This window comes from Artemia sp. Qi Xiang Cuo, chromosome 3, assembly GCF_049724085.1.
Source record: "Artemia sp. Qi Xiang Cuo chromosome 3, ASM4972408v1, whole genome shotgun sequence".
Lineage (NCBI taxonomy): Eukaryota > Metazoa > Arthropoda > Branchiopoda > Anostraca > Artemiidae > Artemia > Artemia sp. Qi Xiang Cuo.
The window spans coordinates 94,462,068-94,476,089 of NC_142796.1; the positions used below are offsets into that span (position 1 = coordinate 94,462,068).

Genomic DNA, 14,022 nt, shown 5'->3' on the forward strand with positions numbered 1-14,022 from the left:
TTACTTACTTATTGTGGTGTATGTTCCCTCTGAACCAACTGAAACTGATTGTCATAGCCCTAGAGCTTTTAGTGCAATAAAACTTAATTGCTTACTTACTGTGGTGTATGTTCCCTCTGAACCAACTGAAACAATCAGGTTCATTTTGAATGTCATTGGTACTAAAAAAAAAAAATGTAGCTTCACATATCTAAGAAGTATTTTCTGTGTTAGATATGGAGCCAAGTAAATGATATGACTGGCTAAAGGAACGCAGTTCATCAATAAACTGGCTCAGAGCTCAGATTGTAAACGGATATCGTGCAAAATCAAATAAATAGTATCTTAATCATAATAAAAGTTTTCAAGGTGACTTTGCAAGATTTAAGGTTTTTATTTAAATTGTGGATTTCACGACCTAACATTATATTTCATATTTTGGTTTCTGAGTACCACTGGCTTCAAAATCAGTGTTTTTGTTTGAATTTCTTTTTTTAGTTGTGTTTAGGTGGGTTAGTTAGTCTTTAGGTCTTTTCATCCACGACTATCGGAAACCAATGAAAGAGAAAAAAAAACAACATCTGAATTGATTCTGTTTAGTAAATAACAACATTAAACCTGATAGGTTCAGCCGTTATAACAATTTTAGTTTTATTTTATATTTGTTATAGTACTGTTTTTTTTTAACTTGCGTGTAGCTTGCTTTGATTTAACTATTATGTAATCATGAATGAGACCATTTACATCTTTGTCGCTTTTTATATAGTCATTATGACGTCATGGCGTAATGATTTTATTTATTACGTCATGGCGTAATGATATTATTTCATGACGTCTTCAGAAATAACAAAATAATGTCGTGTTTTTTCTATTCACATCATAGCTGTAATAAAACTATGACGACATTCATTATTTATCTAGTAGGGTTTCAGACAAGGTGGTTCTAATTATGTACTTTTGTTTTGATCTGACTCTATTTTTAGTTCTGGGTTTTTATATTTCTTAGCATTGGACTGATCGTCTCATACTAGGTTGCTAGGTACCGCTTGAACCCGGATTCTATACTATATGATTACAAACAGGAAAAAGCCTATGACTTTTTCTTCTTTGAAATAGTAAAAGACGAACCTCAAGCAATCAAGTAGCTAACTAAGTCCAAATTGTGCAATGGTTTTTTATTCCAATGATCGTCTCTTAATGTAAAATTTCCTTTAAAATGAGCCATTGAACAACTCTCTACGATGATCCAGTACCAAGACATCTGTGGAAAAGAAAAAAAAGAACAAAAATATCCCATTTAGGCAGAATGTTGTAGTAGCTGCCACTTTTTTTGATTTTCAAGCCAATATATTTCCCTTGCTGTTCAAGCCAAGGGACAGAAAGTTTCCTATTTAGGGGTTTCGGACAAGGCGATTCTAATGGTGTACTTTTTCTTTTGATCTGACTCCTTTTTTAAGAGCTATGGTTTTTATATTTCTTAACATTTGACGTGATCGTCACTTACTAGGTTGCTGGCTACCGCTGCAACCCGGATCAAGAAAAAACAGGAAAAAACTTATGGTTTTTTCTTAGATGGAATAGCAAGAGAGGATGCTTTTACTATCTTAACTTTTAGTTACTATTTGCCGTGGTTTGTTCTTTACTAGGTTGCAGCTATATCCGATTAAACTTACATAATTCCCATTATAATGAGCTGTATCGAACCTCTATGTATCAAATTGTTAATTTTACAACTTTACTAAATGACGTTGTGGTGTAAGGGGCTAACACGATCGGCCGTTAACCGAAAGGTTGGTGGTTCAACGCCACCCGGGGTCAATTTCTTTAAATTATAATTCTTAAGTACACAATACCCCGTGTCGAGTATCTAAAACCTAGCATAAAACAAAACTAATTTTAAAATTTTCAGGTATTTATCTTGTTTGAATTACAAAATTAGTATTATTGGTTTGACACCATAAATATTTTTGCAGTTTACATAATAAGTTTAGCGATTCTGAACTGAAAACTAAAATAATTGGAATTATAAGACAATAATATGGAGATACGTACTTTACGTATTAAAAACAAAAAAAAGTTTGGTTTCAGGATACAATAATAACTTTGAACTGAGATGAAAAAAATTTTTCTTCCAGGAGACAAAAATCAAAACTAATTTTAGAATTTTCATGTATTTTTGTTGTTTAAATTAAAAAATTACTATTACTGATTAGGCATCATAAATATTTTTGCAGTTTACATAATAATTTTAGCGATTAAGCCAAAAAAGAAAATTTTGGTTCCAGGAGTTTCGGTTACTATTCAGACAAGTAGCCATTTTTACTATTGAGTTCATTACCATGAACTAATTGATTGCTTCCAAATTCAAATATCTTTCAAAAGACTGCAGTATGAAAATACATCATAAATGCAATTTTTTTTTACAAAATTGATTCTTCTTTAAAAAGTATTTTACTTTTGAATACAAAAGGCACTAGATGTAGCAATTTCCTTTAAAATGAGCTATTATACAGCTTTCTATGATTTTCCAGTGCCCAGCTAGCTGAGGAGAAAGAAAAAGCGGAAAGAAAAAAATATCCCGTTTGTGGAGAATAACGTGGTTAAAGTCAATTTTCTTGATTTTCATGCCAATATATTTTCTTTGTTATTCAAGCCAAAGGGCGGTAAGTTTCTTTTATTGGGGTTTCGGACAAGGCGGTTCTAATGGTGTACTTTTTGTTTTGATCTGACTCTTTTTTTAGGAGTTGGGGGGTTTTATATTTCTTAACATTGGAGGTGACGTCTCTTACTAGGTTGCTAGCTACCGCTGCAACCCGGATTGCACGATGGATAGGAATGATTTATTCAAAAAAAGAAAAAAGAGAATCCCCAATTAAAAAGTTTTTGGAACTAGAATGTTGTGATCAACTGAATCAAACCCCTTAGTTATATCTGAAAATACAGAAGCAATCTGTATTCCCATTTCCAGAGCATCATTAACAAAAGAAGTAAGTAATAAAATAGCCTGCAATGTCGAACCACCCTTTCTAAAACCAATCGAATGCGAAAAAATATTCTATCTTCAGAAAAACTTACAGTCCTACGATCAATAAGCTTTCCAATTATCTTTGAAATAACTTATAACAATGAAATAGGCCTATAACTCGTAAAATGAATTCTTGTCCCCTCCTTCAAACAGCGGAATCACTTTTGCACAATTTTAACAATCTGGAAAAAGTCCTAATTTTAATTTTACATTAATTGAAGTGAGAAAATTTAAAGATAAATAATTTTACATTTCTGAAAAAAATATTCGGAAAAGAAAATCCATGAAAAAAAAACAACAAGACATTTGGGGCACGTTTATATTTGAAATCACCTGAGGGTCAGAAAGGTGTATTTCATTTTTGGGCTTTAACGTGCATTTACTATGGATTAAATACTGCCACCCCCTCCCATAGTTTACTTTTACCTGGAGGAAATAAAACATCACAACAAACCTAACACCAATTTTTTTAAATACATATTTCAGCTTAAGTTCTGAGTTTGTGTGAATCAGATCTGTTATTTTTTTAAAGTAGGCAGTTCTTCTTTTCTTTTTATTACCTACCTTTTTAATGATTTAAAAAAATTTAGGATCCTCTTATTGTGAAAAACAGAAATAAATGATTGAGTTTGCTAACGAACTTGTAAAGTTAATTATAAGGCCCAAAATGAAAATTTCATTTGCAGTTATTTTTGTTTATCACTTTTTTGCCTGAAATAGGGCCGAAAGTGCACAATATATACATTTGTACACACTTTTTCAAACTGGATTATGTTTTGCACAATAAGCAAATCCTGGATTTTTTTTTCTTAGCGACACCCTCGGCTTCATTTATCAGTTTTCCGGACTATTTCAGAACCAAAAAGGAATGCTAGAAGAGTGATCATCTATGAAGCCAAAATGTTCTTTCTGCGTTGTCTTTGCTTCTGCCTTTTCTATAGACTGCAAAGACAACTAAACAACTAAAGCTAGATACGTAAACTAATTCCTGACCGAGTAGCTAATCGGTTGCGAAAATTATTCACACGCTAGGCAGAGTCAGTAAAAGTACTATTAGATGTTAGTATAATATATCGCAATAAATTTAAAAACTTCGTCAATGCCAACTGTTATTCAGCCTATTTTGGGATCCATATTATTCTACATGAGTGACCTTTTTAACATTGTAATTATAATAGTCGAAACACACTTCGATCATCATCATTAATGGTCTAAGATTCTAATCTACTTCTTTTTTAACATGAACCATCTGTTTATGTTGTTTGAATGTTTCATATTGTCGTTTTCATGTTACATTTTTTTATGTAACATGGGACAAGTCTATGCCATTTACTTATCTTAGAAAGGTTATTAACATGCAAAGGCTGCAGATGACGCCAGTGTTAAAATATGGGATTTGAGAAAGTTGAAGAATTTCAAAACTATTCAATTGGAAGGCAACTATGAAGTCAAAGATCTGTGCTTCGACCAAAGTGGTACCTATTTAGCTGTTGCTGGCAGTGATGTCAGGTTAGTGGCTGTTAATTTTTTGAAGGGTGAGCTGATGGGGCACTTGCTCCGGGCGCAAAATTTCAAACAAATTATCGAACGTCTATAATCATTTTTGGATTTTACTTTTATTAAAATGAAGCAGAGGGCAGACTAAGCAGTAATTATAAGCAAATTGAATGCAACATTTTCATTTTCCCAAATCTTCACCACCATTCATTGAAAATAAAAGTAGGTAGTAATAAAAGTAAAATATTGCGATGATTTAGCTTCCGTTCAGTTGTTCCAAGAACTCTAAGATGTGAAGAAAATAATTAAACACCAACACATTTCCTTAAAGAAACCTATAGATGTGTTTGAATTAATTGCGTATTGCGGAGACGAAGGGGTCGTTTTTTCAGTTGAACATTATTTTTCCAGAAATCACTTGCATAGAGGGGAATGCATAAAGTATTGCTATTCATTATGCGGAACTTCAAGCGCATAGAGTATTTACAGCGCCATTTTGGTTTCAACTTATTAAAAGCCAATGCCGTAGCTTGTCCAATCCTCCTCTTGATTTTGTTGGTTATTTTTCCGTTATAATCAATCCAACTCTCGAGGTACTTAAATTCACTAACCTATTCAATTGGTTTATCTTTGTGTTTCTGTGTCAGCGGATAGTCAGACATAGCCATGCTCTTTGTCCTACTGATATTCACTGGTATTCCTACTTTGTCCTACTGATATTCATAACAATAACCAACAGGAATGGGAATAGGATAGGACAAATCCCTGCTTGACACCAAACATTATCTTGAAGAAAGTCATATCCTCATTTTCTGTGGACAGAGAATATTCACTATCTTCATAGAATGCGATTGTGATTTTGAATAATTTATCAGGTACTCCGTAGTAATTTAAAATTTTGCATAAAATCTTTCGATCAACAGAATTGAATGCCTTTTCAGAATCATTGAAGGATGCATGTATATTTTTATTATTATTATCATTACTTTTTTTTTGCCACATTCCCTGGACTCTTCAACTATTTGTCTAAGAATGATCATAGCAAGACATACCAGGTCGAAAGCCGTATTTTTCTTCCCTGAGGTGAGTCTAGGGCTGTTCTTAGGCGTTCTATTTTACTAGACACTAAGATAGCAACTAAGATTTTGTCCCGGGTGCGAGAGACGCTAGAACTGCCTCTGCGTCAAGTCAGCATTCACTCTCCATTACATAAAAAGTCTTGTGCTTTACATTCTAATCTACAAAGAATTTACTTGCCTTTAATTTACGAAACTGAATATTATACCTTATATACCGAGTATATGTGTTTTGTGACATAATGAGTTATAATATCTATAAATACTTTATATACTATGTATAACTATAAATACTGCATTAGTTAGATTAATACTAACCATAAGTGCTTACATATGAAGCTTTTGTGTTTCACCTACTGGTATTTAGTGCTATATAGTAACTCACTAGTTTAGATACTAAACCTTTGTGTTTAAATTCTTCTCAGCTATTAGACTTTGCACATATTTTGTTAAAAACATATATGTTTTTCTTACTACAATTTGTGTGTTGATTAAGAGGGACCTATGTAGGTGTTGATGGAAGTGACATCGGATTAGCTTAAATCTTTAGTATATTCTATGCCTTGTTCTTTACATACAAGTATACTGTGTCTTTATGTTGTAAGTACAAACTTTACGTTGCTTCCATACTGTCATAATAATTGACATACCAAGGCTTGTGGTAGGTCTTTATATATTTTTAAGATTGGTACTTAGTAGTCAAAGTGTTGGTGGAAGCGACGTCATGTCAGCATACAGTATGTATATTATTTCAATTTGTTCGTCTTCGAAGATAAAAAAAATCTGGTTTTGCTTTTTCTTCAATGAAAATACCAAATTAGCTATTTTTCAAAATCTAGGGTGGGATAATGAGATCTAGAAGGGGATTTTTGCCTCCTGAGTCGTGCCCTTGTTGGTAGATTCAATGCAATGTATTTTTAGGACTCCTCTGACCTGACTTCCTGGTGGTTGCCAATGTTAAGTAGCATTTGGGGTTCTATGGGTGCTCATGTTTCAAATATTTGAACCCTGTTAGTATTTGAACCGTTGAACCCTGATAGTGTCAATCATTAAAGGTTGCTGTGTCATTTCACTAATTGACTGGTTTTTTGTCTTCTTTGCCAGTGAATGTTTAGTATTCTGTGGAGGTACAAGTTTTCAACGCGAAAGCTTTTTTTCATTGTTCTAAATGTATGCGTCATTTGCTCCGGCCTAATCCAGCACTGGTATATCGTTGCTGTTAGAGAGACAAGTTTTCAGAGACATACCTAGTCTGTTGATGGTACCATTTGCATTTCCAATTCTGGTGAGGACTTCTCTTGCTGTCGAGCCAATGTTCTCGGTGGTTCGTCCCAGGTAGTTCAACCGGACAACTTGTTCAGCATTAGCGGCTTGACCGGCATTAGCGGCCGGCAACTACACTGTTAATTTCAGAGATGCTGAACGAGTTCCGTCTGGATTCTCTGTTGGATAATATAAGGAACGGTTTTCCCATGTAGGCTATTTACAGTAGGCTTATATCCCCACCAGTTACTTGGCACGGTATCATCTTATTTTTTGTTTATCCTGGTGAGTGTGCTTTGTTTCCTGTCCGGTGGTACTTTACCTTTTGTCCATACCCGGGTAAAGAGTAACGACAGGAGGGGGATGTCTTAGGTTGTTGATGCTGTAATCGTCTGAGCAGAAATGCTGTCGAGTCTGGGTGATTTTTGATTTTTTCAGTTTCTTTTGGGCTTCCCTAATCATACTACCAGAAGGTGGATCGATCCTAATATTTGGGGAAAGACGGGGCATATGGAATGCCAGAGAAGAAGGGTCTATTCAGCAAATTTTGACAAGATTTGCCCACACTTTAATGACTGCAATCTGTTCTGTTGCCAACACCCACCCTGTGTCTAACTAGTCAATCTATATTTCTTCATCGTTTCTTTGATTAATCATTCGTGACTGAGTATGCCTCTGAATTTCCCTCTTTTAGCTGTTTGATCTGCTTGCAGTTTTTTATATTCAACTCAAGCACTTCTTTGACATCTTTATTATCGGCTCCGTACTGCTCATTTTGAAAAACGAGACTATCAGGGACTTGGTGCTGGCTGATAGACGCTCTCCTGTGTTTTCTGTTTCTTATTAGATGTGAAGTTTGTGTCTATATCCACCTTTGTTGTTGTTTTTTTTTTTTGGGGGGGGGGGTTCTACAGAAGCCCAAAGCTGATTTAGCTTATTCGTGGTAGCATTCTTTTATGGCTTCCAATAGGGTTTAGCCTTCAGTTTCCTTTGTTTGAAATAAAAGCTTAATTCTGTTGTATAGTTCTGTTGTAAAATCTCATTTTACTGTCCTTGCTTGAAGTTTTTCTGGGTCAAAAAATGGGGTTGAGGACAGTCCTTTCGTTACATATCTTTGTAAACTTTAGATATCATTTCACTATCTTAAAGTTATTGTGTGACTCGTCAGGTCCTCTTATGGGGCCACACTTCTTGTAGGTTTTATTGCCATTTTCTGATTATAAGAGACAATGGTAAGTGTGACATTTGTTCACTATATCTAGTAACTTCCACAAGTATTTGTGTAGATCTTTCTGTGGAAATAATGAAATACCAATTAGAAGGGTAGAATCGATAGAAGCTTGACATTTTCTTTCCTTTGTACCAGATCATGTTGACTAAAAACTACGGGCCGAAGGATCTGTCCTACCTTGCTTTGACGCAAGTCAACAAGGAAGCATATAACATCATGACTCTGTATGTCTTTGTTTACAGCATTCTTCATCAGTAGCTTCATTTGTAGGGGGTAGCAGACAATGACTGATGATCTAGTATGTGTTCCCAGAAACCTTGCAGTTGTTGTTCTTGGAGACACTTGTGTCCATTTGGGGAAGGGTTTACAAGTCAGCGTTAGTATCATTACTGGAAATTTCGGCTGGTTATCCACATTATTTTCCGCTGTATTTGACGATACGGTCGGGGCTTAGCTTAGTTATTCCTGATCCAGTCCATCATACTTTCAACAATGCTAGCAACTCTAGGTGCTAGTCTGACATTATTTTCTGTACTTGTTTAGTTTTATACAGTTTAGATGTCATTTTTATATTCTCAAAATTAAATCTCTTCATAATTTGATGATAGTCATAAATCGTCGTGGTGTCAGACTATCCGAGGAGCACACATCGATGAAAATTCCTCAACCTCGTCTTGTTTGAAGGCTCTGTTTCGACGATTTACAATGTTTTTCTAAACCAAAACTTTGCTATTTCCAATGAGACAAATTATGTCTATGGATTAGCGAATAAGGTCAGAATTTTCTTAGAATTGGATACTAAACCTAATAATGCAAAGAAGAAGCCTCATCCTTGTGCAACCTTTCTGTGGACAATGGTTTTCTGTTTCTTTTCTGATATACTTTATGATGTTTGAACTTTTCATCCTGTTCTATCTGGTTTCGACTTCCTCCGTTTCAGAGTAACATTAGCTGATAGACAGCAGGACCACGTGGCGCCACCAACACAACTTAAAGGGCTTCAGGGTCCGACACTTGGTTAGAAATCATTTCTTAGACCATACTATCTTTTATTCGTAAATGAAATAAAAATCTGCAAGTACATAATAATGGTAAAATTTTTAATTGAGAGAGTAAATAAAACAAAATAAAAATATTTTGGTTTTAAATCTGGAATCCTACATTAAAACGAAAGATCTAAAGAAAATAAGAAAGCGAAAAAAGCCACGTTGGCGTGTTTTCTGTATGGCTGAATCGCCTTGTATTTATTTTGTGATAGCCCTTTCTGAGGAGAGATCAAACCCCATCCGGACAGAGGGAATCATCTACCGAAGATTTGACAGCATCTAAAGTAGTTTGGTATTAATGTGTACCATGGTTTCTGGCCGGTCCAAAATCTATAAGTAGCCAAGTCCCTGCCTGAACACTGGGGTGTCTTTTTCTCCTGGGGCAGGTCTAGTGTTGTAAAATTATCGTAAAACAAAAACTCAGTAAGTAAAACGGGTAGAATTGGTAAAATAAGCTGAAAATGGTAAAATTGGTCAAATAGGCTGAAATAAGGTACTACATAGGAAATATAGGATAAAATTAGTGTTTTAGAGTTGCCCTGTAGCTACAAGTCAGTTGATACTTTGTTTTTAAGCATCACTTTCAGCTTTTAATTGAATTTTTTAATGATTCTGATTTTCCTAGGCTTTAAAAAGGTAATGCCCTTTCATCTGGAGTTTTACCAAGTCATTAACAGTCTAGTTTACCCCTTTGGTAATCTTGTGCCTATCAATTGGACAGTTCCTGATTTCTGAAATCCATTTTAAAAAAAATATTATTTGGGAGTAAAATCATATTAACAATATTATTTTCCTACATTTAGACCTTAGAAATGTTAGCCTAACAGCCTTGCATATATAAATAGCTACATTCAGCCACATTTTTCATATTATGTACATATTATTTTTCGTTTATTTATAAAAGCACTGCATACAAGTAAAAGAGTGGTTGGTAACACCTTGATGACTTTTAGTAACTAAGCACTGGATCATAATAGCAAAACATTCAGTCATTGAGACCGTCTTCAACAAAATCTGCTGGAAAATCTAGCTCCTCTTCTTCAGATTATGATTCAGGTGTCTCTACGTGTTCTGAAGCCCCTCCCAAACCGAAATCATGGATACGGCCATGATTATTGTATATTAATATCTACCTCCAACCTCTCCTTTAGAACTAATTCTTTATTAATTTGAAGATTCATTCAAAACAACTGCTGAAGCACAAGGGCCGTTAAACTAATAAGAATTTCTTTAAGACACTGTAGTCAGTAACAACTCATTTAGTAGCAATTGGCTGAAAAGCAGGCTAAATCTTAGAAAGGGGCTCTTGAACTTTCAATTTCCAATTGACTGAGCCCCCTCCAAAGTCTATTCGACCACCTCTTCCACATGAAGTGCCTCTCAAAAAAAACAAATGAACAAATTTTAATACTTTGAACCCTTATGGGTCTTTACTATAGGCAATGCTGTACAATTGCCTTTAGCTTAAACAGACGAGTAGAAATTTCAATTTCCCCTCTAATGAAGATCTGGAATTATCCTGTGTAAAATGGGGGGATTTTCGTGGGGGAGGGGGAATTCTCTACGGGAGTATTTTCCAGGGGGGAAGCCAGGTCTTGTGGGAACTACGGCATGAACACAAGATTTCTCTGGGATGAGGATATTGATTCTGCTTTGGCCCTCCACATCATTGGAAATTCAGATCATTTACTTCTTTTTGATCACTGTATATAGATAATATAACAGTAACATCACAGCTGATGATTTTTGGCTCTTCATTCTCGGCGCGTACAAACAGCTCCTCCCATTACTCTGACATTAGCGGGTCAGTATGTATTTGTCAGTCACTGAAAAATGGTGCGAAATTGTATTATTCGTTGTTGTTTAAATGTTCTCCGGAGCACTTGCATCTCGGTCCGGGTTTTTATAATGGTTGAGACAGGGAAGATCATACTGTCTATTATTTATATACAGTGTTTTTGATGAGGCAACTTTAATATCTGAAGCAAATGGCTACCCAAATTATTTTAGGAAGGCAATGGAAAATTAAAAAAAAAATCATAAATAGAGACCTTGCTTTAATTAGAGATACTGGAGATATTCCTATAAACCCAATTTGTAACAACTTAAAATTAAAGGATTTAAGTGCCGTTTTTTCTTCAGTTTAAATTAGGATCATCTGTCCACACTTTTACTGAAAATTTGGTCAGTAGACAAGCTAAGTCAATCTCTAAGCAGAGAATTCTTGCCAAATCTAATTGGTGAACAGTCTTTCATTTACTCTGACTTGGTTTTTTTATTGAGTCTTTCTTCCACTCTCTTAAGATTTACTTAAAAAATTAAGTTTTCCTTCTTTTTTGCACTGAAGACAGCTGGGCGGAAGTCCCTTACAAAATATCTGCTTCTGTCATTTTCACTTCTTTTTTGTGCACTGGCTGGAATTACCCTAGTTTTTCTCGACTATTTAATTTCATTATTTTTTTTTCTTTTGTGTCATATGTTAATTCTGCTTGTAGCCCTTTCTGTCGTTATCAACTCACAGAACTAATATAGTCTTATTTTACATTTAAAAAATTATAATTACTTATACTATAATACACTTTATCGTCCTGATAACAAGAGACTGAAGTGAGACAGACGCCCTTTTAAACCGGGTTATACAGCTATACACAAAACAAAATCATATCCAAACCTGTTTCTGCAAGCCTCTTCGCACTTTTGTGCTGTGAAATTGTCGGTAAAATATGTAAGATACCGGAAAATAGGTAAATTACACAAAATAGGCAAAATACCAATTTTACCAGTTACAACACTAGACAGGTCTTAAGAATCCGTTTTCCTGGATATCAATAAAAGAAATATCTTAATATTCAATTTTTTCTATTTTGTCCCAGCCCCTCCAAGGAAAGATGAGCTTATCAAGATAATTTCTTAAACCACATTCGCCTGACATAACATAAAGAAAGAAAAACGAGCAAAAATGGGGTTTTTAAAGGCCAAATGAAAATACTGACAAAACACAACAAAGCGAATATTTCGAGGGGACAAACGCCGCTCTTCTTCAGCGCGAAACGAAAAAAAAAATATATAATCAATGTGAGTGCCTAATAAAAAACCAACAAAATAAAACGAGGAAAGTAAATTTGAATGTTAAAAAAAAAACAATGAAAAAAAAAACGAAAAATTAAAAGATGAATAAAATTCAATAAAAGCCAAAAATTGTAAGAATTAAAACCAAATACCTAACAACAATAAAAGTGTCGTTACTGCTCGTTTTTCTTTTTTTATGTGATGAGGTTATTTCTCCTCCCCACAGGCTGGAGTATTTTTGTGAAATTGTTGTGGGAACGTACAAAGATTAAATCTTCAAGGAGGATTTCAAAGTTGCTCTACTAATAATTTATCCTGTTATTGCATTGATATGTCAAGGACTATCATTTATATGCCCATGCGGTGTCTCATGTACACCGAAAACGTATAATATAAATCAAAACAAACAGAGTTCTTTTAAATTTGCCTAATGCACTGGATAGACATTGTTTGGTTCTTCGACTTAAAGTATTTATTAAGTTAAAGATAAATATGAGAGTAAAGAGCGGAAATTAAAAGTTAGAACATAATTTTGTATGCCCCTATGTATTGTAACCGGGGTTCGAGTCCAGATCTCGCTCATTATTTAGTTGGGACCGGGGGTTAGTGGCGTGACTCTGTAAGCTCCGCCAGAGTCGACACAGCTCTAAATGGTTGCCTGGAGAGATCTTGGGAAGGTAAACAGGAAGGGTGTGCGAAAGCATGGGATTGCTCTTCCTCGCTGAAGGGCCATGAGACGAAGATCGACACCGCCAGTAGGGACTGTAAAGTCCAGTCCAGTACTCTGTACCTTTGCATTGTAATAAATTCAGGTGCTAGTATCCTTTGACGCGTCTTACGGTCCTTATAATATTTTAGGGTGGTGAGTATGGGGGGCAGCTAATCATGACTCAGTATGGTCTCAGATTCTGTGATCAGAACACTGCTACTGATTGAATTTTTTCATCATAGACTCCAATGAGGTAATCAGTTTTCTGTTCCACCTAACTCCACAGTGAAATTTATTCCAAATCATGCCTAACTGGATAATTGGTCTGAAACCTATTTTTGTTACAGGGTATATGTTTGTAAGCTGTGGAATGATGTTTTCGTGTCAAATGACCATACCGCCACTGTGACCGGTGTTCGCTTTGGGCATAATGCCAAGTTTTTGGCATCCGTCTCCATGGATAGAACCCTGAAGCTATATGGACCATAGACATGTAGCGTCCCAAGAAGACAGCGTCTTTTTTGTTTATTTTATACAAGTATGAATATAAAAAATGGAATTTTTTTGTAAAGAGAAATTATATCAGATGTGTTAGTGTTAGGTTTCTAAAATGTCTTTAATCACTGCCAAACACTGGGAGAAAGACCAGTATATTGAATTCTCCGATAAAGCTCGTAACAATAAGAAATTTATATGAAGTTGTCCTAAGAAAACTGTTTAAAAAAATAACAGTTGTGAGAAAGTCAAACTTTAGCGTAAAGAGTGACGCGTTTAGGAGGGGACAACCCCTTTCATATACGGAATAATTTCTGTTCGTTTTAAGTTTTAACGTCGTTCCTTACTTTCAGTTTAAACAAATTGTTTTTTTATTTAATTTTTGAACGTTTTTGAATTAATGCAGGTTTTGATTTTGGCTCACCGTACATGAATAATTAAAACAAAATTTTCATATTAAGTTTACTTTTATTTGGTTAAATGGCTTTCTCGAAAGTTGTTTAATTTTATTTACGAACGTTCTTATTAGTAATAAATGTACGTAACTTACGAGTTAGCTTACGTAAAGAACTTCTAAATTTATATATTTCTATACGTATATTAGGGGTTCACCCCCTAGTCAATATCTTGCT

The 14,022-nt window shown here is 34.7% G+C and overlaps 1 protein-coding gene across 1 annotated transcript in view; it reads left to right on the forward strand.

Moving 5' to 3' along the window:
* LOC148954773 (pre-mRNA-processing factor 19-like) overlaps positions 1-13,466 on the forward strand; it is a 114,107-nt gene extending 100,641 nt beyond the window's left edge. The window contains 2 exon segments of the mRNA XM_089086741.1: positions 4,309-4,513; positions 13,243-13,466. Of these exon segments, the coding sequence (XP_088942867.1) occupies positions 4,309-4,513; positions 13,243-13,384 (347 nt within the window). The 3' untranslated portion in view covers positions 13,385-13,466.
* The last annotated feature ends 556 nt before the right edge of the window (positions 13,467-14,022 follow it).